Source organism: Dipteris shenzhenensis, chromosome 27 (genome assembly GCF_047967505.1).
Source record: "Dipteris shenzhenensis isolate YYH24624 ecotype China chromosome 27, Dip_SZ_1.0, whole genome shotgun sequence".
Lineage (NCBI taxonomy): Eukaryota > Viridiplantae > Streptophyta > Polypodiopsida > Gleicheniales > Dipteridaceae > Dipteris > Dipteris shenzhenensis.
Window position 1 is genome coordinate 47274677 of NC_141622.1, and position 27288 is coordinate 47301964.

General features: G+C 52.1%; 1 protein-coding gene across 1 annotated transcript in view; it reads right to left on the reverse strand.

The window, feature by feature from the left end:
* Positions 1–27288, reverse strand: part of LOC147884400 (MLO-like protein 11) — a 287986-nt gene that overhangs the window by 250138 nt on the left and 10560 nt on the right. Inside the window, exon 2 of the mRNA XM_087398438.1 lies at positions 22275–22332. Coding sequence (XP_087254564.1) covers positions 22275–22284 — 10 coding nt within the window. The 5' untranslated portion in view covers positions 22285–22332. The remainder of the gene's footprint in view (positions 1–22274; positions 22333–27288) is intronic.

Genomic DNA, 27288 nt, shown 5'->3' on the forward strand with positions numbered 1-27288 from the left:
CCTGGCATTACTGACCGTGTAACGAAAGAAGGGGATGCTCTTCTCTCGATGCCCTGCGTCAATCCACTCCCACTCTCCGGGGTCCCACTGCAAATACCTGATGGTAACTACCCCATAGAGCCAGAGCCTCCAAGACCTGGTGGAGAGTAGCCGGGGGTCTGGCTCTAGGAACCACTCTGAATCTGATCCCTGCACCAAAAGACCTACAACCCTGATAGGCTGAAAAGCAGAGTCAAGCAAGATGTCCTCTGTGGACCTGAGCAATCTGCCACCATCCTGGACACTAAAAACTAAAGCATCCTCCTGTGCATCTCGAAATGCCAAAACTTGAAGCGGAACACCGCCTCTCGTAAAAGTACCTGCCCAAGTGGATCAAGTGAGTGGCATATCATCTGTGTCTACCCAAACCTCTGGAAGGGCTGCCTCAATCTGCAAGATCCTCCCTGCACTCCCTCTGAGATGTCCTGTCAACCTTGATTTGGTCTCCTCTGGAAGCCTGTGGAAAGCTTTCCAAGACCCCATAGATGATGCAGGTCCCCTCTCCCACCTGGACCACTGCATGTAGAGTGAGGCACCCAGTGGTCTGCCATGATCATCTAAAATACTGTCGTTCCACATGATGGGCTGCCTATCAATCTCTTCCCGAGAGGAGGGAGAAATCCTCCGAAGAGTGCTTCTGAAACTGGCCCAAGCTTTCAGAATGACAACCATGAGAGGGGACGAAGGTGATCTAAGGTGTGCTGTGGTGAAGATCCACCTAACACTGCTCATCCAATCTCCTCCTGAAGAAGGTGTGCACCTCTGTATGCTGCTAATAAGAAAGTCCTTCCATGGTTCCTGCCCTGGCATAAGTCCCCGCACCACCATCTTGCAAGGTAAAGCTCTGCACTGTAAATCTGGATCAATAATATTGAGACCCCCTTCCTGTGTAGGGAGGATGAGGGTCTCCCAAGCCACCCTGGCTAAGGCATCTGTTGTGCTATCAAGCCCACTCCAGAGAAAGTTTCTGATTGGTCTTTTGAGCTGAATGATGCAGTCCCTAGAACGGCACCGGCATGAACAAACAAACCAGGCCGTGGCCAAGAGGACCTGGTTGACCACCACAACTCTAGAGGCAAGATCTAGCTTGGCTGAGCTCCAAAAAAGAAGCTTCCTCCTGATGCTCTCCAAAACGGGAGCAAACTGCTGCGTGGTAGAAATATCCAAGCCGGCCTGGCAGCCTAAATACCTGATAGGCTCACCCCTCTGAACCCATGTGAATCCTATGTCAAGCCCCCAAACTGGAGTGTCCTCATCACTGATCCAAAAGCCATTGGATTTATGCCAATTTATCTGCGCCCCTGCCGCCAAGCAAAATAAATCCAATGCTGTCCTGAAGGAAGAGAGCGTCTGTGGAGTGGCATCCAAGTAAACTGCTGTGTCATCTGCCAACTCACTGTCAAGTAGCTCCTCTTCCCTTCTGATGGAAAGTCTCAGCCCAAAGATGTCAGCTTGAGATCTAACATAGATACTCATAGCTTCAGCCACAAACAAAAAAAGGAAAGGAGCAAGGGGGCATCCCTAACGGACTTATCTCGAAATCTGAAATCTCTCACCCCTTACCCCACCAATAAGTACCTGGCTGTGGGCTGATCTGTACAAAGAGGGAACACCTCTGATCCAAGCATCAGTAAAGCCAAAGCGTAGAAGGGTGCCCTCCAAAAAACCCCAATGTACTCTGTCATAAGCTTTTTCAAAATCCAAAAGTAGAATGGCAAGATTCTGGCCACTCTGCATGGCCCAATCTGAAGCTTCCCAGAAAGAGAAAATGTTATAAAAAATGCTTCTGCCATGCACAGATCCCGTCTGAGTGTCATGAATAAGATTAGGGAGAAGGGGCTGCAATCGGAGGCTGATAGCCTTGGCCAGAATCTTGTAACAAGTCCCCAGAAGTGTGATAGGCCTCCACTGGGACACTCAATATCTACAACCTCCTTTTGGGATAAGGTGGATGAGACCCTCTGTAAGCGACCCAGGCATCTTGCCAGAGTCCCAAATGGCCTGCGGTGCTGAAGTAATAAAGTCTCCAATCATATCCCAAAATGCAATGTGAGTGCTCCTGCGAACTCCCTCCCCTCCTCCGCTCCCGTCTACCCCCCCCTCGCGCTGCGCGGCCCTTCCCTCTACCTCCTCCCTCACTGCCGCTTCTGCGCGGCCTTCCGCCCCCCTCTTCTCCCCCTCCGCCCGTCGATCCGCTCCCCCCCCCCTCGCCACACTCCGCTCACCCCCACTTCCCCGCTCCACTCCGCCTCTCGCCGCCTGTCGCCCCCCCCCCTCCGCTCCTCCCCTCCCCGCATTCAGCCCCCCCCCTCCACCCGCCTCCCCCCCCCCCCCCCCCCGTGTGGCGCTACCATCCCCCCCCCGTCCCCGCCTGCCCCTCCCTGCTAAGGCGCTACGCTGCCCCCCCCCCCTTCCCTCCCCTCCTCACACCTCCTCCCCACCCCCCTCGTGCGGCGCTGCCACACCCCCCCTTCCCCTTCCTCTCACCCCCCTGCGCTGCGCTGCCCCTCCCCCTCTCTGTCCCCTCTTTCTTCCTCCGTCACCCCCCTTCGTCACCACCTCTCCCCCCCCCCCGCTTCCTCATACCTCTCCATCCCTCCTTCTTCCCCCCCCCCCCCCGCCTTAATTCCCCATCCCTGCCTCTTCCGTTTCCTTCCCCTTCCCCCCTCCTTGGAGCGTTCGCAGTTAGTCAATGCGATATGGCGGCCACGTGCCCGGAACCGGTGGCCCAGACGGACCCCCCCCCTCCATCAGCCTATCGCATAACATTGATAGAGCACTTGGTCTCCTTGGTGAAGCAGGCCGCCACGGACTTCTCCCAGACATCCGTTTAGGGGAGAGTCATTGGCTACTCCCCTTCACGAGCAGACATCAGGGACTGGTTGCAGTCCACCCTCTACCTCGAGGACAGTCACATCGAGGAGGTTGCACTCATGGGACGTGGCATCTTCTGGCTCAAGCTCTCCTCAGCACAGGCCGCGAGCGATATGATCAGGCGATCCCCTACTTCTGTGGGTGGGAAGATCATCCTCATGGTCCCATGGTACAGGGGTTTTAGTGTAGCGGACTTCGATGCCCGCTTTCGCATTCCTCGCCATCCAGTTACCCTTATCTTCCCAGGTCTCGCAACCGAGATTCGCCCGATCATCGAGGACCTGGGGGCGCACTTTGGCTGGCCTATGCAGGACACCTACGTTGATGCGGCGGCAGCCCAAGGGGTGCCACGTGTCAAAGTGGCAGTCCTCAATCCGTAGAGCATCCCCTCGGAGTTCGAGATCGAGACGGACACAGGTGTGGTGATGCAACGCATTCTGGTCACTGGTCGCCCAAATCAGTGTCTGAGATGCCATGGCTTTGGGCACCAGGCGCGCTCATGTCCTCGCTTCACGGGTACAGAACCTCAAAAGGCCCCCGTTCAGGCAACTCAGGATCCCCCCCACCAGTCAGGGACATCCCCCCCCGAAGGGGAAGGCTGGACGGAGGTCAAAAGAAAACGGAAGGGAAACAAAGCAGGGCCCAAAAAACCTGCCCATCTACAGCAAGAGCCCCCCCCTGTGATCCCTAATCATCAGCAGCCCGGTAAGGGGAAGGAGAAGGGAAAGGAGAAGATCAGCCAGCCTCCCCCTCATCCTTCATCCCGCCCTCCTCCCCCTCCCCCCTCCTCCTCAATTCTCCGACCCCCACCCCCTCCAGGATCCCCCCTCGCACCGGTGGCTTCCACTCCACTTTCTTCCTCGAGCATGATCCAAAGGGAAACCCCCCCTCCGCCTGAGCCACCTGCAGCCCCAAAGCCACCACAGATCTCACCCGCGCCTATCCCTCCTGGCCCGACGGAGGGGAGAGGCCCTTCCCCGCAGGTGACCAGCACCCCCCTCTCTGGTTCAGACTCCTCCTCTTCGTCCCCACGCCCAAGGGCTGCTCCTAGAGCTCTCCCATTGGAGTTTTATCCAGCATGACCTTGGGATTATTTGGATGCAGCGGGTATTGGCTCCTTCCTTGCATGCCTAGACATCAGCATCTTCTTCCTCTGCAAGGGGGCGGCGGAGGGTAAGGTGTCCGTCCTTGCCCCTCACGATGGTCCTAGCTATTCCTTCACTATCTCCACTGAAGGGAATGAGCAATGGACGAATGAAAATGTTTGGGAGACGATACGAGATCAGACCCAGGAGCAGGTGCAGGATTGGATCGGTAGCAGAGCAGCGGAGCTTCTTCAGCAGCAGTGGCAGGAGGGTGACATTCGTCTGCGGTGGCGCCATAGTGCCAAACGTTTCCGACTCCTAGTCATTATTCGGCCACCTCTGGAGTGGGCCTACGCGGAAGGGCTCCGCCCGTGGAGGACCTCAGAGGTAGCGGGCTTCTACAGTATTTTTCTGGCAGAGGCGTCGAGCTGGTTAGAGAGAGCCTACCACCACGGTACGAAGGGCCTCTCCCCCCTGCTGAAGGTTTTAGAGGATGGGTCCGATGATCTGGCCTCTCCCTCGAAACCCTCACAGAAGCGCCTTCGTCTCCACACCGGATATCCTCCGACCACTTCGACATCGACCGCAAGCAGACAGCTGTTTGTGGCCCACCTTCTCTCCTCATGAGTATACGCATTATCTCGTGGAACGTCAACGGGTTCCACTCATTAGGAACCCGCGGCCCCAGGAAGATGGTGCTCAGACAAGAGCTCCAACCAGCCTTGGTGGGAAGGGTAGATGTGCTCCTACTACAGGAACACAAGCTTTTGGCTTCTCAAACCAGTACTTGTGGGAAGGTCCTCACAGGATGCTCCCACACCTACTAGGAACCTTCAATTAGTGAGCAGGGGAGGAGCGGGGGTGTCTGCACCTCCATCGACGCTTCTCTAGTTCATCATGTGTGTGGTTTTGGCACTCTGATCCCAGGACGTGCGCTTTGGGTGGGCTTGCATATTGAGGGATCCCGTATCGGCATCCTCAATATCTATGCCCCGACTGATCTCAGACGGAGAGCCACTTTTTGGAGGTCCTTGACAGACTTGTTACCAGAGATGGACTCCTGGATTGTAGGAGGGGACTTCAACAACCTTGAGACCCTAGAGGATCAGCAGGGACGGGGCCCAGAGTTCCTCGATGTAGCTCAGGCAGAGCAGGTAGATTGGGATTCCTTCCTCTTCACAGTGGGAGGTCGGGATAGTTGGAGGGAGCCTTCCTTTCGCAGATGGACAGGGAGTCTGGACTTCTCTTGGGGATACAGGAGGGAGGGAGGCAGACTTCTGGAGCGGCTAGACCGTTTCTATGTCAGTGATTGGGCGCTTGGTAGAGGAGGAGAGTCAGGAGTGGTTCCAGGGACGATGCTCTCAGACCATGCCCCAATCATCCTAGTCCTGGACTCAGCCGCTCACTCCTCACCTCCACGCTCATGCCGGATCCCAGACTCCATCTACTCCAGAGTAGCGGTTCACAACAGGATAGTGGACCTGTGGGAGTAGGATTGGGACCCCACCGGGGATATGGCAGCACAGGTAGCTCAGGCGCTTTCTGAGTCTAGCCTCATCTGTCAGCAGGAGGCGATTCAGGTCAGGCAGCAGTGTTGGGCGAGGGAGAGGGGTCTCAGATGAGATCTCGCTTCGATTCAGCGGATGCAACAGCCTTCTCCAGGCTCTGAGGAGCTCAGACAGCAGAAGGTTCGGGCCCGAGCCATGCTAGAGGAGATCACCCAACGTCGCTCAGAGTTCTCATTTCATGCTTCCAAGTCCTTCTGGGCTAGGAAAGGCGACAGGATGTGCAGAGAGTTCTTCAGGACTCATGGATAGAGGTCAGTAGGGGAACAGCTCCGTTCTCTTAGGGCATAGGACGGTAGTGTTAGGACAGATCTAGACGAGGTCCGAGACTTGGCGACAGATTTCTACAGATCATTGTTCCAGCAGGAGCCCCCAGACCCTCGTGGCCGCCTATGCAGAGAGGAGGTGTGGAGATCTACACCGCGGCTCGTGCAGCCTAGCATGAGTGACGCCCTTCTCGCCCCTTTCACCGTGGCAGAGATGCAGGATGCGGTGAGCGCTATTGATGGGCAGAAATGCCCAAGTGAGGATGGCCTCTCCAGCGCTTTTTTCACCACCTTCTGGGAGCAGATCCACCGGCTCTTGCTCGCAGCCTTCCAGCATATCTTCTCCAGCGGGCAGATGCCAGAGAGCCTTGCGACAGGCTTGATTTGCCTCATCCCCAAAGGGGAGGACCGTCAGGAGATCAGACAGTGGCGCCCTATCACCCTCCTCCCAACCGCCTACAAAATCCTTGCCAAGATGATCAGTAGCCGCATCCGCCCCCTGCTACATGACTTGATTCATGACACCCGGACTGGTTTTGTCCAAGATCGCAGCATTTTGGACAACATCTTCACTTTCTCAGAGGCGACGGAATGGGCCCAGCACAGTGGCCAGCACCTTGCCATACTCCTTCTCGACTTTGAGAAGGCGTACGATAGGGTAGATTGGTCCTTCTTGGAAGGTACACTCTCTCGATTCGGTTTTCCGGACACGTGGATCAGAGGTATTGCTAGCCTTTACAGGTCGGCCTCCAGTCGGGTTATCATCAGCAGCAGGATGGGGGAGAGATTCACACTCGAGTGCTCGGTGCGTCAGGGCTGTCCACTAGCGCACTACTTCTTCCTATTTTTTGTGAAGGCCATGACCCACTTCCTTCGAGCCCGTACCACTGGTCTTCGCGGGATGCGTCTCCCTATTCGTGACGATGCAGAACTTCTAGACTCCGAGTATGCAGACGACACAGCCCTATATGTGCAAGATAATGTCGAGTCACTGGAGCGAGTGAGACTGTCCCTAGAGATTTTTTGCCTTGCGGCTGGGGCGAAAATCAACTGGCATAAGTCAGTCGGTTTTCTTACGGATCCGGGAGCCAGCTCACAGTGGGGTATTTTCCTGGGGTTTCGCTGGATCCCTAGAGGACAGACGACACGTTACCTGGGATTCCAGGTGGGCCTGAACATCACACTGGCTCAGCAGTTCTTGCCGGTCCTAGCCTCTATACGACGGAAGCTTGCTTTCTGGAGCACGGCTCGACTTTCCTTGGTAGGCAGGGCCCTTGTGGTCGACCAGGTCCTTCTTGCCACTGCTTGGTATGTGGCCACTTGCAGGTGTTTCTCGAGATCATGTGTAGCTCAACTGAGGAGACTGGTGCGGAACTTCGTATGGTCTGGGTCAGACGGTTCTGGTACCACCAGAGCCAGGGTCGCCTAGCAGACGGTCATTCTTCCCCAGACAAAGGGCGGCCTCGGCATCATAGATCCCGAACTGCAGAGTCAGGCACTTCTTGGCAAGTTAGTCATCCGCGGTCTGACCCCAGGAGGGCAGACGTGGAAGCTCTTGCTACAGCACGGTCTCAGCGGGTGTACCCCCCAGAAAGGGGGTGTTTGGCAGCCTTCTATCCGGTGGATCTTCACCTCAGCCCCTTTGACTCAGCCCCGTTCCCCCTTCCTCCGTAGCCTCGTCTCGGTCTGGAGGAAGCTACGACACAGCCTCTTCCAGGTTCCCCCTAGCTGCCAAGAGGAGATAGACAGACAGCCCCTAATCTGGAGCAGCCAGGTGACAGATGATACACGTTGCCAGCTGGGAGAGAGATCCCATATCCCTTGGGTGCTCTGGGCACGTGGGCCCGCGCGCTTGCTCCGAGTTTGGAGGGACGTCTACAGCCAGTTGAGCCCAGGCGAGCTGGCAGCAGCAGTAGGTACGGCACGTGGGATCCAGGCTCGGCGAGCAGAGATTGATGCTACCATTCCTGCAGGTTAAAGGATTCCCATAGTCACCGGATAACTCTTCCCGGGAGATGAGAGGTGGCTAGGACAGTTCACTCCACGAGGCATTCCTTTGGTGGTTGCAGGCCTTTTCTTGGACTCCTCGGTACACTTCTTCTCCGTCACCGATGATAGCCGCCTACAGAGCAGAGAGGCCGTGATCGACCCCCAGCTTCCCTGGCAGCGCCTTCGCATTGTAGGGCTGCAAGGGAAGACGTGGCATCTAGACCCCCTGATTATGTAGGACCAGGATTGGAGACTCTGGATATGGGAGGGCCGTTCCTTGACAAAGGTGGAGTGGGACCCAGGGGAGTGGCGCTGGCCACCATTGGAGACCTCAGAGAACCCTACCCCCTTCTTCTCTTACAGTGCGCGTATGGGTAGGCGTGCTCTTGGGGCTCTCTAGCGCGGGCTGCCTACACAGGCACATAGTTGGTATGCTCAGGGGATATCTTTGGTCTTTCTTTGCACTTTCTGGAAGACTCTTTGGGCTAGCTGGCGGCCGAGGAAGATCTCCTGCTTCCTTTGGATGGTGGCACACAAGGGGCTACTAGTTGGCAGCTGGCTGAGGCAGATGGGGCAGGAGGGGCATTGCCAGATGTGTTTTCAAGAGGAGTCGTCCCTGAAGCACTGCCTTTAGAGCTGCTCGCATGCAAAGACAGTTTGGAAGGGCGTCATGGGGATCTTAGCGAGGGCTGCACCCGAGCTAGGACCGATCACTTGGGGAGCCGTTTGCTGGTGCAGCACTGAGATGGGACATCACTTGGCTTATGAGTTCTCTAGACAGGATCCCGTCTTCTTCATCACGCAGGCCACCTGGGCATACATGGACAGCTTCCCTTGGCATCTGACAGAGACAGATGCAGGAGCGATGCCTCGAGACCCAGTTTGGGAGATCATAGGGAGTATTGCAAGCTGGCATATCTAGACTTCCAGATGCGTGCAGACTGTAGGAGCTCAGACTTCTTCTGCTACCCAAACCCTAGCAGACATTTGGAGCACGATCGTTCACACGCTCAAGGGTCAGTGGGATCAGATTCAGGGGGAGTCCCGGGCAGGGAAGGAAAAGAGACGGCGCTTCCTTCACGACTGGGACCACCGGGAGTTGTTCTTCCAGCACTCTACTCAGAGTCTTCAGTGGCATTACGCCCCTCCACTGTGGCTGTTTGTCCACTCTCCGATGATTATGCCCTGAGAGGCTTGTATTTAGCATTTTGACTCCTCGGGCTGAATCCGTTTTGTGATTGCAGCCCGTGATTGCAGCCCGCTGGCCTTTAGGCCTTCTTGTACTCTCGCTTTCAAGTAATATAACTAGCACTACTTTTTGTGCAAATATTCCAAAATGCAATGAAAAAAGACGGGGTGAGGCCATCCGAACCTGGGCACTTGCCCTTGTGAAGGGCTGAAAGTGCAGTCCTGAACTCTGTGTTGGTGAAAGGTGCATTGAGTAGAACATGCATACTCGGATTCACCAACACAGGGATGCTCTGGCAAATAGCTTGTCTAGCATCCTCTCTATCATGTGTCTCAGGATCAGTAGTAAGAAGGGTGGCATAGAATTCTGAAGCTATGCGTAAGACCTCATCAAGCTCTGTCTGTAAAACCCCATGTGAGTCAATAAGTTGGGATACACTCTCTCTACTATGTCTAGGGCCAAGAGTAGAGAAAAAGTGTTTATTGACTCTACCACCCATCTGAATCCAGAAGGACTCCCGTGCATGAAAGGCATACTCTGCTCTCTCATTAAGCAATAACTACCGATGAGCCCTTGCTGCAGCAAGGCGCTCCTGAATCCAAGCATCTGAAGGCCGTTTCTGCTCTTCCCTCTGCAAAGCTGCCAACTGCTGACGAAGTCCAATCTCACGTCTGAGAATATCTCGTCTCCTGGTACAAACAACTAAGCGGTAGAAGTCGCTAATACCAGAAAGGGCAGCGGCTACATGTGATGGATATGGCTGCCCACCCTGGACATGAGAAGCCCATATCTGCAGGGCTGCCTCTGTAAGGTCCTCCTCTGTGTAAAAGGCATCTGGAATCATGATGCTAGCAGACCAGCCTCTCAGGTGAGGCTCTGAGATAGCCAGCACAACAGGAAAGTGGTCTGAAGTGGAAACCCCAGCAGCAATGCATACCGATCCACCTCTGTCTAGTGCCCAATCATCTACATAGAATCTGTCAATGCGTGCATGAATAGGCATCTGCTGCCTCCTGTTCGACCAAGAAAACAGGAGGGACTGTGGCTGAATAAGAAAGGCATCATCCCACCAAGTATCTCTGCCACAGAAGTGAAAAAGGAAGGCATCCCAAGCTGCTCTCTCCAAAGAGTGAAGTCCGCCTTCTCTACCCCCTTTTTTGTCTGACAGTAACTCGACCATGTTAAAGTCACCTCCAATCACCCATGAATCCACAATGGGGGCCCAGGAGAGCAAATTCTTCCACATAAGGACATGTTCCCCTCTAATGTTGGAGGCATACAGGTTAAGGAAACCAACCTTACGCCCTCCAATCAAAAGAATAATCCACTGAGATCTAGAGGGAATAATGACTCTGTGTCCAACAACTAAGGGGAGAACCGACTGCGAAACTGAAATAGAAGTGCCCCCCCTGGTGCCCAAGGCAGGCGACCAAAAAGTATGGCCAGAAAGCAACTTGTCTGACTCGGCACAATCTCTAGAATCCAGTTTGTGCTCTTGAATAAATAAGATATCAATGGAACCCCCAGTAACACCTGGATGAAGCTGATCCCGGATCAGCTGTCTACGGCGGCGATGTGGGACACCACCTAGGCCCTATATGTTCCGACTAATAATCCTCATCGATGGGAGGATGTAGAGTGGAACACCTTACCCGACCTAGTGGCAGAAACAAACCCCTCAACAGGGGAAGACCTCCTGCTCGAGGAGGGAGGAATAGAACCAAGTGGCGAAAAATCAACAGGGGAAAGAACCCTGCCACCTGAAGAAGAAGCCCTGTCAACAGGAAACCCAATCACTGGCTCCCCAAAAGTAGCGGGCACAAACTCCTCCTCTGGGAAATCTGAACCATCTGCCAGGGTTGAAAACGAGTTCCTGTGAAGCAAGCCAGACACCGGAGTGCGAAGGATCCCTTTTGAGGGAAGAGGATCAATAGTGTAAACCATCCCCTTCTCCCTATCCAAGGGAGGAAGTGAGGACTGCTCTCTATCCTATGTTTGCCCAGTCGCGGAGACCTCTACTGCCTCAAGAAGAGCGTCTGGCACCGCTAGATCTAGGGAAGAAGCTGCAACCGGGGAGGAGGTCGAAGCTTCAGTGTCTCGGACTGTGCGAGGTGAGACTGGAGGGACAGCTCGAGGTGAAGCAAAGTCCACTAATGTACCCTCGTGAACTGAAGGAGGGATCTGCACACGTGTCGGAACCCACTGGAGAGCGTCGCGTGCCCTTGAGGTAGGTGGGGGTCGAGAAGTAGGTGATGGACCTGTACCACCCCCCTGTCGATGCCGAGGAGCAGGTGCTGGACCTGTACCACCCCCCTGCCGAGGCCGAGGAGCAGGTGTTGGACCTGTACCACCACCATCTTGAGGAGGACCGCCATGCGAAGGTCGAGGAGCAGGTGCTGGACTTGTACCACCCCTCTGTTGAGGCCGAGGAGCAAGTGCTGGACCTGTACCACCCCCCTGTCCCCCCTGTCGAGGCCATGCGGTGGTAGCTGTACCAGAGGGCTTCTTGGGCCTTTTCTTCTTCCTGGGGCAATCCCTGGCAAAGTGTCCAATGGTCTTGCATATCCTGCACAAGTCCTGTCTGCCTGAAATCTCTACTCTCTGGCGAAAAAAGGAACCATCCAGGCGCTGGATCATAACATGATTTATCTTGAGGTTAGGATCCTTACAGAGGACCCTAACTCTAGGTACCCCATCAGCCTTGGTTGCCACTGCTGCAGTCAATGGCAACCCAGGGAGGGGTGGGATCTCAGCAACTGCGCCAAAATGCTCCCCAATAACAGAAAGAAGTCGATGGTAAACCTAGGGAAGCCCGGGGAATCTGATGAAGAGCGAAAAGATTTTCTTATTTGCCTCCACTGGATCGAAACCAATATGAAAGGCTTCAAAGAAGATCTTCCTGTGTCCCAGGTGTAAAAACTCAGCTTTGAGCACAGTGCTTGCAGCCTCTAGAGTGTCGAAAACAACCTGGAAAAAACCTCGTCCTAGAAGACGAACATCTAACAATCGTGGAGTGAGGTCTGGGGGGAGAGCCGTAAGCATCCAATCTCTGGCTTGGGATCTGGAGGGGTGAGACCCGAAGATGCGTGCTAGCAACGTGGTAGAGCATTCAATCTCTACATCCTTCTTGAGCTGCTGCAACTTGTCTTTAGAAAAGGTAATAGTTTTCGCGGCCGGTGGAGGTGGAGTAGGATTGGCTGACGGAGTATCCATCGCCAATCGAGGTGAGGAGGCCGACTCTGACAATTTGGAGGCTCCTTCCGCTCCAAAAAATGCTGCGGGAGAAAGGGGGGTAGAAAACAGGGAAGGGAGGTGAGGAGGGAGCGGGGGAAGGGGCGAGGAGGGGAGGAATAAAGGGGAGAGGCTGAGAGGCTGCAGGGGAGGGGGCAGGCTGAGAGGGAGGGAGGGGGCAGGCTAGGGAGAGGAGAGGGAGAGGAAGGAGAGGCACGAAGGGGGCGGGCTGAGGGGCAGGGAGGGGGCGGGCTGAGAGGGAGAGGAAGGAGAGGGAGGGGCAGGGAGGGGGCAGTGCAGGCTGAGAGGGAGAGGAGAGGGAGAGGAAGGGGCAGGCTGAGAGGCAAGGAGGGGGCGGAGGAGCAGGAAGGGAGGGGGCGGAGGAGAAGGCTGAGAGGGGGAGGAGAGGGAGCGGGGGCTGAAGGGAAGGGGGAGGAGAGGGAGAGGAGGGGGCAGGCTGAGAGGCAGGGAGGGGGCGGAGAGGCAGGGAGGGGGCAGAGGAGTAGGCTGAGAGGGGGAGGAGAGGCAGCGGGGGGCTGAAGGGAAGGGGGAGGAGAGGCAGGGAGGGGGCGGAGGAGCAGGCAGGGAGGGGGCGGAGGAGCAGGCTGACAGGGGGAGGAGAGGGAGCAGGCTGAAGGGGAGGAGGAGAAGGAAGGGAGGGGCTGAGGGAGAGGGAGAGGCTGAGGGCAAGGGAGAGAGGGAGGGACGGGCTGAGGGAGAAGGTGCAGCAAGGGAGCGGGGAGGAGCAGCAGCTCGAGAAATTCGATTGAAGTGTTTTTTTTTTTCCATGAAAAAGACTTCTATTAAGTAAGAACAAAAACCCGCGAGAGCAAGCTCAAAGCGGAATACATCATGAAATCATGAGGACAATTAAAAAACCCCTCAGAGTGAGGTGGAAAGAAACCAAGGCTGAGGCTGAAAGTGCCATCTCAACCCTGTAGTAGATTCAGAGAAGAAAGGAGAATCCTTCCATTCCCTGAAGAAAGAAGCCCTCCTAGCTGAGGCTGCACGGGAGTCCCCCTGCATACCCGTCCATACGGCCATCAGAGTGTGTACGATGTCTGTCCAGATACTAGCCAATGTGTGCGAGGGATGAACCTGAGTACCCTCCATAGCCTCTGTGCATCTGGCTCTCCAGATATGCCAGGCTGCTATGCTCGCTATAATCTCCCAAGAAGTATCCACAGAGGCATGTACAGCTGTAAAAGGACGGTGTGTAACCACATCCAACGAGCAGAACTCAACCCGATGACGTCGAACCGAAATGGCCCGAGAGGAGTCAAGTCCCTCATAGAAAACCTGAGGTCCTGTAAGAGAAAGCCAAGCCACCGAGCCCCAAGTCATAAAAAGTGGGGAATGGGCAAAGTGACTGAAGATCCTGGCTATCCCCATCCAAATCAATCTCGCCTGTCTGCAATCCCATAAGCAATGTTGAATAGACTCCAAAGCAGAAAGGCAACGAGGGCAAGTAGGGTCGGCTCCGAATCTGGACCTCCAAAGGTTCACTGCAATCCCTCCATGAATAGAAAGCCAAAAGAAGATAGTGATCTTTCTATTCCTGTGGGATTTCCAGAGCCTCCTCCAGAAGTACCTCTGCTGATCCGCAGTAATACCAAAAGTCTCCCAATGAGGAACTCTGGAGGGTCTCCAGCCTCTACTACTGAGCTGAAATCTCCTGGCATTACTGACCGTGTAACGAAAGAAGGGGATGGTCTTCTCTCGATGCCCCGCGTCAATCCACTCCCACTCTCCGGGGTCCCACTATAAATACCTGATGGGAACTCCTCCATAGAGCCAGAGTCTCCAAGACCCGGTGGAGAGTAACTCGGGGTCAGGGTCTAAGAACCACTCTGAATCTGATCCCTGCATCAAAAGGCCTACAACCCTGATAGGCTGAAAAGCAGACTCAAGCAAGATATCATCTGTAGATCTGAGCAATCTGCCACCATCCTGGACACTGAAAACCAAAGCATCCTCCTGTGCATCTCGGAAGGCTAAGACCTGAAGTGGAACCCCGCCTCTCGAGAAAGTACCTGCCCAAGTGGAGGAAGTGAGAGGCATATCATCTGTGTCTATCCAAGCCTCTGGAAGGGCTGTCTCAATCTGCAAGATCCTCCCTGCACTCCCTCTGAGATGTCCTGTCAACCTTGATTTGGTTTCCTCTGGAAGCCTACGGAAAGCTTTCCAAGATCCCAAAGAAGAAGCAGGTCCCCTCTCCCACCTGGCCCACTGCATGTAGAGTGAGGCACCCAGCGGTCTGCCACGATCATCTAAAATACTGTCGTTCCACATGATGGGCTGCCTATCAATCTCTTCCCGGGAGGAAGGAGGAATCCTCCGAAGAGAGCTTCTGAAACTAGCCCAAGCTTTCAGAATGGCAACCATGAGAGGGGATGAAGGTGATCTGAGGTGTGCTGTGGTGAACATCCATCTAACACTGCTCATCCAGTCTCCTCCTGAGGAAGGTGTGCACCTCTGTATGCTGCTGATAAGAAAGTCCTTCCACGGTTCCTGTCCTGGCATAAGTCCTCGCACCACTATCTTGCAAAGTAAAGCTCTGCACTGTAAATCTGGATCAATAATATTGAGACCCCCATCCTGTGTAGGGAGGATGAGGGTCTCCCAAGCCACTCTGGCTAAGGCATCTGCTGTGCCATCAAGCCCACTCCAGAGAAAGTTCCTGATCGGTCTTCTGAGCTGAATGATGCAGTCCCTAGAACGGCACCAACATGAACAAATAAACCGGGCAGTGGCCAGGAGGACCTGGTTGACCACCACAACTCTAGAGGCAAGATCCAGCTTGGCTGAGCTCCAAAAGAGAAGCTTCCTTCTGATGCTCTCCAACACGGGAGCAAACTGCTACGTGGTAGAAATACCCAAGCCGACCTGGCAGCCCAAATACCTGATAGGCACACCCCTCTGAACCCAAGTGAACCCTATGTCAAGCCCCCAAACTGGAGTGTCCTCATCACTGATCCAAAAGCCATTGGATTTATGCCAATTTATCTGCGCCCCTGCCGCCAAGCAAAATAAATCCAATGCTGTCCTGAAAGAAGTCAGTGTCTGTGGAGAGGCATCCAAATAAATCGCTGTGTCATCAGCCAACTCACTGTCAAGCAGCTCCTCTTCTCTTCTGATGGGAAGTCTCAGCCCAAAGATGTCAGCTTGAGATCTAACATAGATGCTCATAGCTTCGGCCACGAATAAAAAAAGGAAAGGAGCAAGGGGGCATCCTTGACGGACTGATCTCGAAATCTGAAATCTCTCACCCCTTACCCCACCAATAAGTACCTGGCTATGGGCTGATCTGTACAAAGAGGAAACACCTCTGATCCAAACATCAGTGAATCCAAAGCGTAGAAGGGTGCCCTCCAAAAAACTCCAATCTACTCTGTCATAAGCTTTTTCAAAATCCAATAGTAGAATGGCAAGATTCTGGCCACTCTCTGCATGGCCCACTCTGAAGCTTCCCAGAAAGAAAAAATGTTATCAAAAATACTTCTGCCATGCACAAATCCCGTCTGAGTGTCATGAATAAGATCAGGGAGAAGTGGCTGCAATCGGAGGCTGATAGCCTTGGCCAGAATCTTGTAACAAGTCCCCAGAAGTGTGATTAACAGAAGAAGAAGCCGATACTGCCATAGCTATTTTTAACTCCACTGCCCATCGGACACATCTTAGCTTCCCCACACATCTACTAATATTAAGTGCCCAACTGCTTCTCCTCTCATTACTTACTTAAATTTTCCTAATCCACCACCTCCTCCCCCTCTATATAGCCTCCAAATTCCCAACCATCTGCCACCACACATATGAGGCCAGTGGACACACCTCCAGAAGCTTCTCAAGACCTACCTAATGAATCTACTCATCAACAAGTCCATATGATCTTGCGGTCAATGTTTGTGCCCCTAGACCATCTTCCCCTATAACAGCCTTCACTAGACCACTTCCCTACTAAAGGAGATGAATAGGTTTTAGATATTCAAACTAAGAATCCAAAGCGGTATTGTGTGTTACATAAGTGTCAGACCTTTGAAGATATGACCAACTTAAGCCTAATGAAAGGCAAATTGAGGAGAAATTGTAGAGTTTTGATATGAAAGCTATTGATAAAATGAAGGTCCATCCTTGACTGCATTTATAGAAGGTACATTTTAGAAGTGGCAAGCTACCAACAATCCAGAGGACCATGGAGGTTATAAAGACCTGAATCCCCAAGCGGAGGCCTCCACTGGGACAATAAATTTCTGCTACCTCCTTTTGGGATAAGGTGGATGAGGCCCTCTGTAAGCGACTCAGGCATCTCGCCGGAGTCCCAAATGGCCTGCATGGCTGAAGTAATATAGTCTCCAATCATATCCCAAAATGCAATGAAAAAAGACGGGGTGAGGCCATCTAAACCTGGGCACTTGCCCTTGTGAAGGGCTGAAAGTGCAGGCCTGAACTCTGTGTTGGTGAAAGGTGCGTCAAGTAGAACATGCATATCCGGATTCACCAACACTGGGATACTCTGCCAAATAGCCTGTCTAGCATCCTCTATATCGTGTGTCTCAGGATCAGCAGTAAGGAAGGTGGCATAGAAATTTGAAGCTATGCGTAAGACGTCATCTGGCTCTGTCTGTAAAACCCCATGTGAGTCAATAAGCTGAGATACACTCTCTCTACTATGTCTAGGGCCAAGAGTAGAGAAAAAGTGTTTATTGACTCTACCACCCATCTGAATCCAGAAGGACTCCCGTGCATGAAAGGCATACTCTGCTCTCTGATCAAGCAATAATTGCAGATGAGCCCTCGCTGCAGCAAGGCGCTCCTGAATCCAAGCATCTGAAGGCCGTTTCTGCTCTTCCCTCTGCAAAGCTGCTAACTGCTGGCGAACACCAATCTCACGTCTGAGAATATCTCATCTCCTGGTAGAAGCAACTGAGCAGTAAAAGTCGCTAATACCAGAGAGGGCAGCGGCTAAATGTGATGGATGTGGCAGCCCACCCTGGACATGAGCAAACCATATCCGTAGGGCTGCCTCCGTAAGGTCCTCCTCTGTGTAAAAGGCATCTGAAATCCTGATGCTGGCAGATCGGCCTCTCAAGTGAGGCTCTGAGATAGCCAGAACAACAGGGAAGTGGTCTGAAGTGGAAACCCCCGTAGCAATGCATACCGATCCACCTCTGTCTAGTGCCCAGTCATCTACATAAAATCTGTCAATGCGTGCATGAATAGGCATCTGTTGCCTCCTGTTCGACCAAGAGAACAGGAGGGACTGTGGCTGAATAAGAAAGGCATCATCACACCAAGTATCTCTGCCACAGAAATGGAAAAGGAAGGCATCCCAAGCTGCTCTCTCCAAAGAGTGAAGTCCGCCTTCTCTACCCCCTTTTTTGTCTGAAGGTAACTCGACCATGTTAAAGTCACCTCCAATCACCCAAGAATCCACAATGGGGGCCCAGGAGAGCAAAGTCTTCCACATAAGGACACGTTCCCCTCTAATGTTGGAGGCATATAGGTTGAGGAAGCCAACCTTACGCCCTCCAATCAGAAGAATAATCCACTGAGCTCTAGAGGGGATAATGACTCCGTGCCCAACAACTAAGGGGAGAACCGACTGCGAAACTGAAATAGAAGTGCCTCCCCTAGTGCCCAATGCAGGCGACCAAAAAGTATGGCCTGAAAGCAACTTGCCTGACTTGGCACAATCTCTATAATCCAGCTTGTGCTCTTGAATAAATAATATATCAATGGGACCCCCAGTAACACCTGGATGAAGCTGATCCCGGATCAGCTGTCTACGGCGGCGATGTGGGACGCCACCTAGGCCCTGTATGTTCCAACTGATAATCCTCATCGACGGGAGGATGTAGAGTGGAACACCTTACCCGACCTAGTGGCGGAAACAAACCCCTCAACAGGGGAAGACCTCCTGCTCGAGGAGGGAGGGAAGGAACCCAGTGGTGGAAAGTCAATAGGGGAAAGGATCTTGGCACCTGAAGAAGAAGCCCTGTCAATAGGAAACCCAACCACTGGCTCCCCAAAAGTAGCGGGCACAAACTCCTCCTCTGGGAAATCTGAACTCTCTGCCAAGGCTGAAAACGAGTTCCTGTGGAGCAATCCAGACACCGGAGTACGAAGGATCCCTTGTGAGGGAAGAGGATCAACAGTGTAAGCTATCCCCTTCCCCCTATCCAAGGGAGGGAGTGAGGAATGCTCTCTACCCTGTGTCTGCCCAGCCGCGGAGATCTCTCCGTCCTCAAGAGGAACATCTGGCACTGCTGGATCTAAGGAAGAAGCTGCAACTGGGGAGGAGGTCGAAGCTTCAGCGTCTCGGACTGTGCAAGGTGAGAAGGACAGCTCGAGGTGAAGCAGAGTCTACTAAGGTACCCTCGTGAACTGAAGGAGGGACCTACACACGTACTGGAACCCACTGTAAAGCGTCGCATGTGCCTGAGGGAGGTGGGGGTCGAGGAGCAGGTGAAGGACCTGTACCACCCCCCTGTCGAGGCCGAGGAATAGGTACTGGACCTGTACCACCACCTGACTGAGCAGGACCGCCACGTGAAGAACGAGGAGCAGGAGCTGGACCTGTACCACCCCTCTGTCGAGGTCGAGGGGCAAGTGCCGGGTCTAATCCCCCCCCCTGTCCCCCCTGTCGATGCCCTGAGGCGGTAGCTGTACCAGAGGGCTTCTTAGGCCTTTTCTTCTTCCTGGGGCAATCCCTGGCAAAGTGTCCCGAGGTCTTGCAAATCCTGCACTGGTCCTGCCTACCTGAAATCTCCACTCTCTGGCGAAAAAAGGAACCATCCGGGCGCTGGATCATGACGTGGTCCATCTTGAGGTTAGGATCCTTGCAAAGGACCCTAACTCTAGGAACCCCATCAGCCTTGGTTGCCTCTGGTTGCCTCTGCTGCAGTCAATGGCAACCCAGGGAGGGGTGGGATCTCAGCAACTGCGCCAAAATGCTCCCCAATAACAGAAAGAAGTCGATGGTAAACCTGGGGAAGCCCGGGGAACCTGATGAAGAGCGAGAAGATTTTCTTATCTGCCTCTACTGGGTCGAAACCAAGGTGAAAGGCTTCAAAGAAGATCTTCCTGTGTCCCAGGTGTAAAAACTCGGCCTTGAGCACAGTGCTCGCAGCCTCTGGAGTGTCAAAAACCACCTGGAAAAAACCTCGTCCCAGAAGGCGAACATCTAACAATCGAGGAGTGAGGTCTGGGGGGAGAGCCGCAAGCATCCAGTCTCTTGCTTGGGATCTGGAAGGGTGAGACCCGAAGATGCGTGCTAGCAATGTGGTAGAGCATTCAATCTCTACATCCTTCTTGAGCTGCTGCAACTCGTCTTTAGAGAAAGTGATAGTTTTCACGGCCGGTGGAGATGGAGTAGGATTGGCTGACGGGGTATCCATCGCCAATCAAGGTGAGGAGGCCGACTCTAACAGAATAAAGGCTCCTTCGGTTCCAAAAAAGCTGCGGGGGGCAAGGGAGGGGAAAGGAGGCAAGGAGGAAGCAGGGGGGAAGGGGAGGGAAGGAGGAGAGGGGCTGGGGCTGAGAGGGGAGAGGGGCAAGCTGAGAGGGAGGGAGGGGGCGTTGGAGGGGAGGGCTAAGAGGGAAAGGAGAGGAGAAGAAGGAGAGGGGAAGGAGAGAAGGGAAGGACAGTAGTGAGAGGAAGAGAGGGGGTGGGAGAGCAGGCAGGGAGGGGGCGGGACAGCAGGGGGGAGGCGAGGGGCAAGCAAGGGAGGGGGCGGGACAGGGGGAAGGGGGGGAACAGCAGGGGGGAGGGGGCGGAGGCAGGGAGAGGGGACGGAGCAGCAGGGGGGAGGGGGCGGAGGCAGGGGGGAGGGGGCGGAGCAGCAGGGGGGAGGGGGAGGAGGCAGGGAGAGGGGGCGGAGCAGCAGGGGGGAGGGGGCGGAGGCAGGGAGAGGGGGCGGAACAGCAGGGGGGAGGGGGCGGAAGCAGGGAGAGGGGGCGGAAGGGCAGGGGGAGGGAACGAGGGACAGGCAGGGGGAGGGGGCGGAGCAACAGGGGGGGAGGGGGGGGAGCAGCAGGGAGGGGGCGAGGGACAGGCTGAGGGGAGAGAGAGACGGGCTGAGGGAGGGGGAGCAGCAGGGGAACGGGGAGGAGCAGCAGCTCAAGGTCACTGACAAGCTCGCAGAATTTTCAGTTTGCAGCCCCGATTGAAGTGTTTTTGTATGCAGTCATGTGGAAAATATGGTGTATTACATGGTTGTCCCAATTAAATTTTTGCAGTGGGACCCTGGGGAAAGGGAATGGATAGGTGAAGGGCACTGAGAGAAGGGCATCCCCTTCTTTCGTTACACGGTCAGTAATGCCAGGAAATTCCAGCTCAGCTGTAGGGGTTGGAGGCCCACTAGAGCTCATCATTGGGAGAACTTTCAGATTTCTGCTCACTTGCAGAAATTTTTTTGGCAGAGACTCTGGAAATCCCACCGGAAAGGAAAAATCACTCTCTTCTTTTGGCTTTCTATTCATGGTGGGATAGCAGTAAACCATTGGAGGTCCAAGTTCGGAGTTGACCCTTCTTGCCCTCGCTGCCTTTCTGCTTTGGAGACAATACAGCACTGCCTTTGGGATTGAAGACATGCGAGAATCATATGGAAGGGGATTGCAAAACTTTTCAGCACTTTTGTTCGCCTACCTTTCTATATGACCTGGTGATCAGTGGCTTGGCTTACTCTTTTAGGGCCCCAGGTATTTTTTGAGAGACTCGATTCCTCTTGGGCTCTTCACGTCCGACGACACCTTGTGGAGTCGTGCTCTCTAGAGGATGTTCCGGCCACTCTTTTCAGGGCTGCTCACTCCTCGGTCGACTCTCCATGGGAGATCCTAGCTAGCATTGCAGCATGGCACATTTGGAGAGCCAGATGCACTGAGGCAGGCTGTGCGAGAGACAAAGTCCAGTAAGACTAAGCCTACAATCAAATGCCCAAAGCCGCATTGCCTCTGATTTGCCCATGAAACAGCAACATTGAATTTCCCATGTTGGTGCAGGAAGGGCATGTTAGAAAGGGGCCTGCAGAATGCTGGAAAGTACATGTAGGAATGGGAAAACCCCCTCGAAACAGTGACGGCAATTGGTAGGCAGGAAGGGTGATGGGTGAGACAGCGTGGAGCAGCAGCAGCTCTCGCTCATCGAGTATGCCATTTGGAGCCCAGGGCAAGATGATAACCATTCACTGCCCTTTGCACTCTTATGCTTCATCACTTCAAATCATTTGATTGACTTCTGTGCAGGTATAACAGGTAGGTGCTTCCTTTAAACAGATCTGTACTTTGATGCCCCATTCCTTTTCTCAAACCCAACATCTCTTACAATGTCAGATCAAATGATAGCTGAGCGCAGCAACATCACAGCCAATGACCATAATCATGCTGGCTGTTGGTGAGCTTTGCAGATTTCTTGTTGGAAAAGGACATTCACAGATTGTCGCTCCTGATGTCTGCTACCCACTAGGCATTCTTCACGAAAGCCATTAGCTGGTGAAATTTTTGCTTAAAATATGCAGGCTCTTTCATGGAAAAAAAAATTGCAGGCTCCCTAGAACTATCCCCATGCTGCAACATATTATTCTTAAGACAGAAACTAAGCAAGATGGTCTATAAAAGAGGACCACTTGTATTACCGGATTACAAAGATATGTAATATTAAAATAGTGGCAGTTTCAACCTAGATCCTCATTGGTCCGACACAAAATAGAGTATTCTTCATATACGTGCAGATGAATCTTCTGTGAGCATGCTTTCAGTAAAAGTCTTTCTACTATCGTGCTTTTGAAATAAAGTGGTGATCATGTTCGACACTTAGCATATGGACAAAAAGTTTGATGTATTCATATACATACAAAATATTTATTTATTTGATTAGTACTTTCATATACCCCTGTAACCCCACATCTCAACAGAATTTTTTTAAATTTATATGCATAAGCTCTTTATTAAAAGGAAGATTGTTATACTGCAATATTTAACAATGATTCAAAAATTATTGATCTATAACATGAAAAGTGAAATGAGAGCATAATCCGACCTTCTTTCATCTTCTCCAATGCTTCATAAAGAGGTTTTCTCTTTGTCTTGTGCAACCACTGCAAGACATAACACCTTGAATGTGTCAGAAAATGATCTGATGCTAATAGATAAAGAGAGAGAACAAGCTGGATATGCACATACATATAGGCACAAGTATCCATCCAAAATCGATTAAAGACTGAAAGTCCATACCTAATGAGAAACGGTGCATGTGGGATTACCCATACAAGGGTGTGCTGTGAGGTATGGTGTCTAGCCTAGTGTGACGGATTGGTCTGATCTCTCTAGAACGTCGGCAATAAGGTGGCCAACGCTGTCGTCCATCTCGATTGTGAGAGGAAAGCTGCAATCGAAGAGAACTCAAAGATGTGGGAATCTAGTTTGGATGTCCTCATGTGGCGATGCAAGTGAGTAGCACATGGTCCTCATCCTCACTTACCTGGAGTTGCAACATGGGCAAGTGTAGTCAGTGGCTGAAGGAGTGTGTCTTGCGGACTGCCAATGCCCTATCTCATTGAGTAATATGTGGGATCCAGTGCAGATGGTGGTGATCATCTGTTGAGTTGATCGAGGTACTAGCTCCAAGAGGTAGGGCTGCATTTGCCTTCCCCCCTGGCCACTGCCATGAAGGTATCCTCGAATTAGAGCTGACGAGAGTAGTGGAGAAATTCGGAGTGGTGCTCTACCCATGTGTGAAGGAGACACCTCTAGAGAAAAGCCTTAGTGACCCGAGGATCTATTGGTGAGTCCAAGCATGAGGATATTTGCCACCCAATGACAGAACCATCTGTTTGTATCCATCATTCAACTAGATTGGCGGAACTTGCTCTCATGTGTCTTTTGGGGGTGGGATCTCACTTCCCCATTCAATGGAAGGGAGGCGGCTGTGTGGTAGCTAGGTGACTTGGGCTACATACTATGTCATTCTCTTCATCTCCAAGGATATGGTACCCATCTCTAGGAGTAGAATGGAGTAAGAAGTGGATTCCTGGACTCCCAAAAACCCTACCAAACTCAAGTCTGGCATCATCTCTGGGATGTATGTCAGGGTCTACCAAAAGGAGGGAGGCATAAAAATCAGTAGCAATACTAAGACGACACTAGAATCTGGTTGTTGTAAACCCCTGTCAGTCAATAAGCTAAGAATAATTTCTCTACCAGGTCTTGGACTAAGAATAGAGAAGAAGCAATTATTGAATCATTTGAGTTCAAAATGACCAGAGAGAGTTGCTTCCACAAGTAAAGGGGAAGGCACTCAGCCCTGCATATGAGAGACCTGTACCAATGCTTTTGTGTGACCCTCCTCTGCATACAAAGCATCCCGAATCTTGATACTGGCCGAGGAGTCTCTCAAGCAAGGCTCATAAGCCATCAATACCACCAGAAAGTGATCCGAGGTGGAAAACCCTAGTGAAATGCATACGGAGCCAGCTCTATCTAATGTCTAGTTGTCAACATAAAATCTATCAATCTACACACAATGGGCATCTGGCATCTCCTATTCAACCACTTGAAGAAAAGCAAATGAGGCAAAGTGTGAAAGGCATCATCTGTCCAAGCATCTCCACCACTGAACTGGAAAAGAAATGCTTCCCAAGCTGTTATCTCAAGAGACTATATGCCACATCCCCTTCCACCTTTTTGTCTGAAGGCAACTCCACCATGTTGAAGTCACATCCAATAATCCATGAAACTACAATTCGGGGCCAATAGAGAAGTTCCTTACAGAAGAGGACACATTCTCCTCTATTGTTGGGAGCGTAGAGGTTGAGAAGACCAACTTTACGTCCCCCAATAAGAAGTAAAATCTATTGTTCTCTAGAGAGTGTAATGATATGATGTCCCACAAGGAGAAGAAAATAATCTAAAACTAAAAGCAATTTACCTGAATCTACACAGTCTTAAGCATCCAACTTGTGCTCTTGATAAAAAGATGTTAATAAGACCCCCAAATCAGGTGCCTTCAGTGGTGATGAGGTACACCACCAAGGCACTGTATATTCCAGCTAACAATTCTTATCAGCAAGAGGAAGCAGGCTAGAAAACCTCATCCAACCTACTGGCAAAAATGACCCCCTCATGTGAAGATGATCTCTTGGACTAATGGAGAGGAGGAAAGTCCATGGGGGAAAGGCCCCCACACCTCCAAAATTAGAGTTGAAGGAACATCATCATCGACCGCAACCAAAATAGGATTAGGGACAAAAGATGTGGGCCACTGATCTACAAATGGTGGAGGTAACTCTAACCGCAGCCCAATGAGAGACAACTGGTCCAGGACGCTCAACAGTGCTGGACATGCAAGAGGTGACAATGGATTGCTTTGACAAGAAGGGACCACACTAGAAGACTTCTTGAGCCTTTGTGGATGTTGCTGTAGCCCCAGACACTACAGCTCCACATCAGGAGGGGCCTTCAGATGCACCAGCTCCAGTCACCTTGGTTTCTGACCACGAGGGGGCTATAGGTACTTCTTCCCCGTAGACTGTTCTTGCCACAGTCAAGACAACAAAGAAAGTGCAAGCACAGATGAGGACTCCAGATTCCTCTTCAGCCTATACACAGGCCTCCTCAGCCCCCAGCTCCAGTTCTGCTGATAGAGGCCTGGCAGGTCCTTCTCCTCCATCTTCCACGAGTGAGGTCCTCTTCGCACTCCTCAGCCATACTTGCTTATCAAGAACTCTTTTTCGGCACTGTCAGATTCGGCTACTTTCATGGATGAGGAGGAGTTTGTGCCCTCCACCTTAGGGTACCGGTCATTGGGATTCCTTTTGATAGGGCCTCCCCTTCAGCAGGTGTGGCGATTCTTTCACCTGTTGAGCTTCCTGCCCTTAGCAGGAGTGTTTCCGCCCAAGGGAAGCTGGTCTCCTCTACTAGGTTGGGTAAGCCTTTCCATCCAGCATCCTCCTGTCGATGAGGATAGTCAGTTGGAACATACAGGGCCTAGGCAGAGTTCCACACCGTCACCGTAGGTAGCTGATCCGGAATCAGCTTCATCCAGGTGTCACTGGAGGTGCTATTGATATCCTTTTTATTAGGGAACACAAGCTCGATGCCAATGATTGCTCTAAGTTTGGCAAACTGCTTTCAGGACATACCTTCTGGTCGCCTACTATGGGCACAAGGGGAGGTACTTGCATTTCGGTTTCTCCTTCTATTCTCCCCTTGGTTGCTGGTCATGGTATTATCTCCCCCTCTAGAGCTCAATGGATCATTATTTTGATTGGAGGGCGTAAGATTGGTCTTCTCAATCTTTATGCTCCCAACAACAGAGGGGAGCGGATCTCCTTTTGAAAGGAGTTACTCTCTTGGGTCCCCATTGCAGATTCTTGGATCATTGGTGGCGACTTCAACATGGTTGAGTGGCCCTTAGACAAAAAGGACGGCAGACAGGGTGGAATTCATTCTTTGGAGAGGGCAGCCTGGGATGCTTTTCTCTTTCAATACAGTGGCAGGGACACTTGGTTCGATGATGTCTTTCATGTTATGCCATAGTCACTCCTGTACTCTTGGTCGAACAGGAGAATACACATGCCCATCCATGCATGTATTGACAGATTTTATGTAGACGATTGGGCACTTGACAAAGGAGGATATGTATGCATTTCCACTGGGGTTTCCACCTCAGATCATTTTCCAGTGGTGGTGTAGATTCTTGATCCTCATTGGAGAGGACGCTCTGCTAGTGTCAGGATTCCAGATGCTTTTTATGCAAAGGAGAGCCTCACGGAGGATATTTTACAGATTTGGGTTTCTCACATACAGGGTGGAGCTGTCCGCCCATGTCAGGTAGCTGTAGCCTTATCCGGAATTAGTGACTATTATCATACAGTCGTTGATTCCAGGAGACGTGAGATTCTCAGACGTGAGATTGGTATACGCCAGCAGTTAGCGTCCCTTCAGAGGGAAGAGCAGAAGAGGCCCACGGATGTTTGGATTTAGGAGCGCCTTGCTGTAGCAAGGGCTCATATACAGACATTGTTGGATCAGAGAGCAGAATATGCCTTTCATGCTCGGGAATCCTTTTGGATTCAGATGGGTAGCAGGGTCAACAAACACTTTTTCTCTACTCATGGGCCCAATTATAGTAGAGATAGTGTCTCACAGCTTGTTGACTCAGACGGGGTGTTACAGTCAGATCCTGATGTTGTCATGCATGTAGCTTCAGATTTTTTTGCATCACTTCTTATTGCAGATCCGGGCACACAAGCTATAGATGATGCCAGAGAGGTTATTTCGCAGTGTATCCCTGTATTGGTGAAGGATGAGATATATGTTTCTTTGCATGCACCTTTCACCAATGTAGAATTCAAGACTGCATTACTTGCCCTTCACAAGGGCAAGTGCCAAGGTTCGGATGGACTTACCCCTTCCTTTTTTATTACTTTTTGGGAGCAGATTGGTGATCACATTACATCAGCCCTGCAGGGCATGTGGGACTCTCGTGAGATTGCGGACTCACTTACAGATGGTCTCATTCATCTCATCCCAAAGGGGGGTAATAGGAATCTTGTGTCTCAATGGAGACCCATCACATTATTGGGCACCTTTTACAAGATTATGGCGAAAGCCATCAGTCTGCGGCTACAGGTTTTTATTCCAGATTTGATTCATGACACGCAGACAGGGTTTGTGCATGGCAGAAGTATTTTTGATAATATTTTCTTTTTCTTTTTTTTTTTTTTTTCCATGAAAAAGACTTCTATTAAGTAAGAACAAAAACCCGCGAGAGCAAGCTCAAAGCGGAATACATCATGAAATCATGAGGATAATAAAAAAAACCCCTCAGAGTGAGGTGGAAAGAAACCAAGGCTGAGGCTGAAAGTGCCATCTCAACCCTGTAGTAGATTCACAGAAGAAAGGAGAATCCTTCCATTCCCTGAAGAAAGAAGCCCTCCTAGCTGAGGCTGCACGGGAGTCCCCCTGCATACCCGTCCATACGGCCATCAGAGTGTGTACGATGTCTGTCCAGATACTAGCCAATGTGTGCGAGGGATGAATCTGAGTACCCT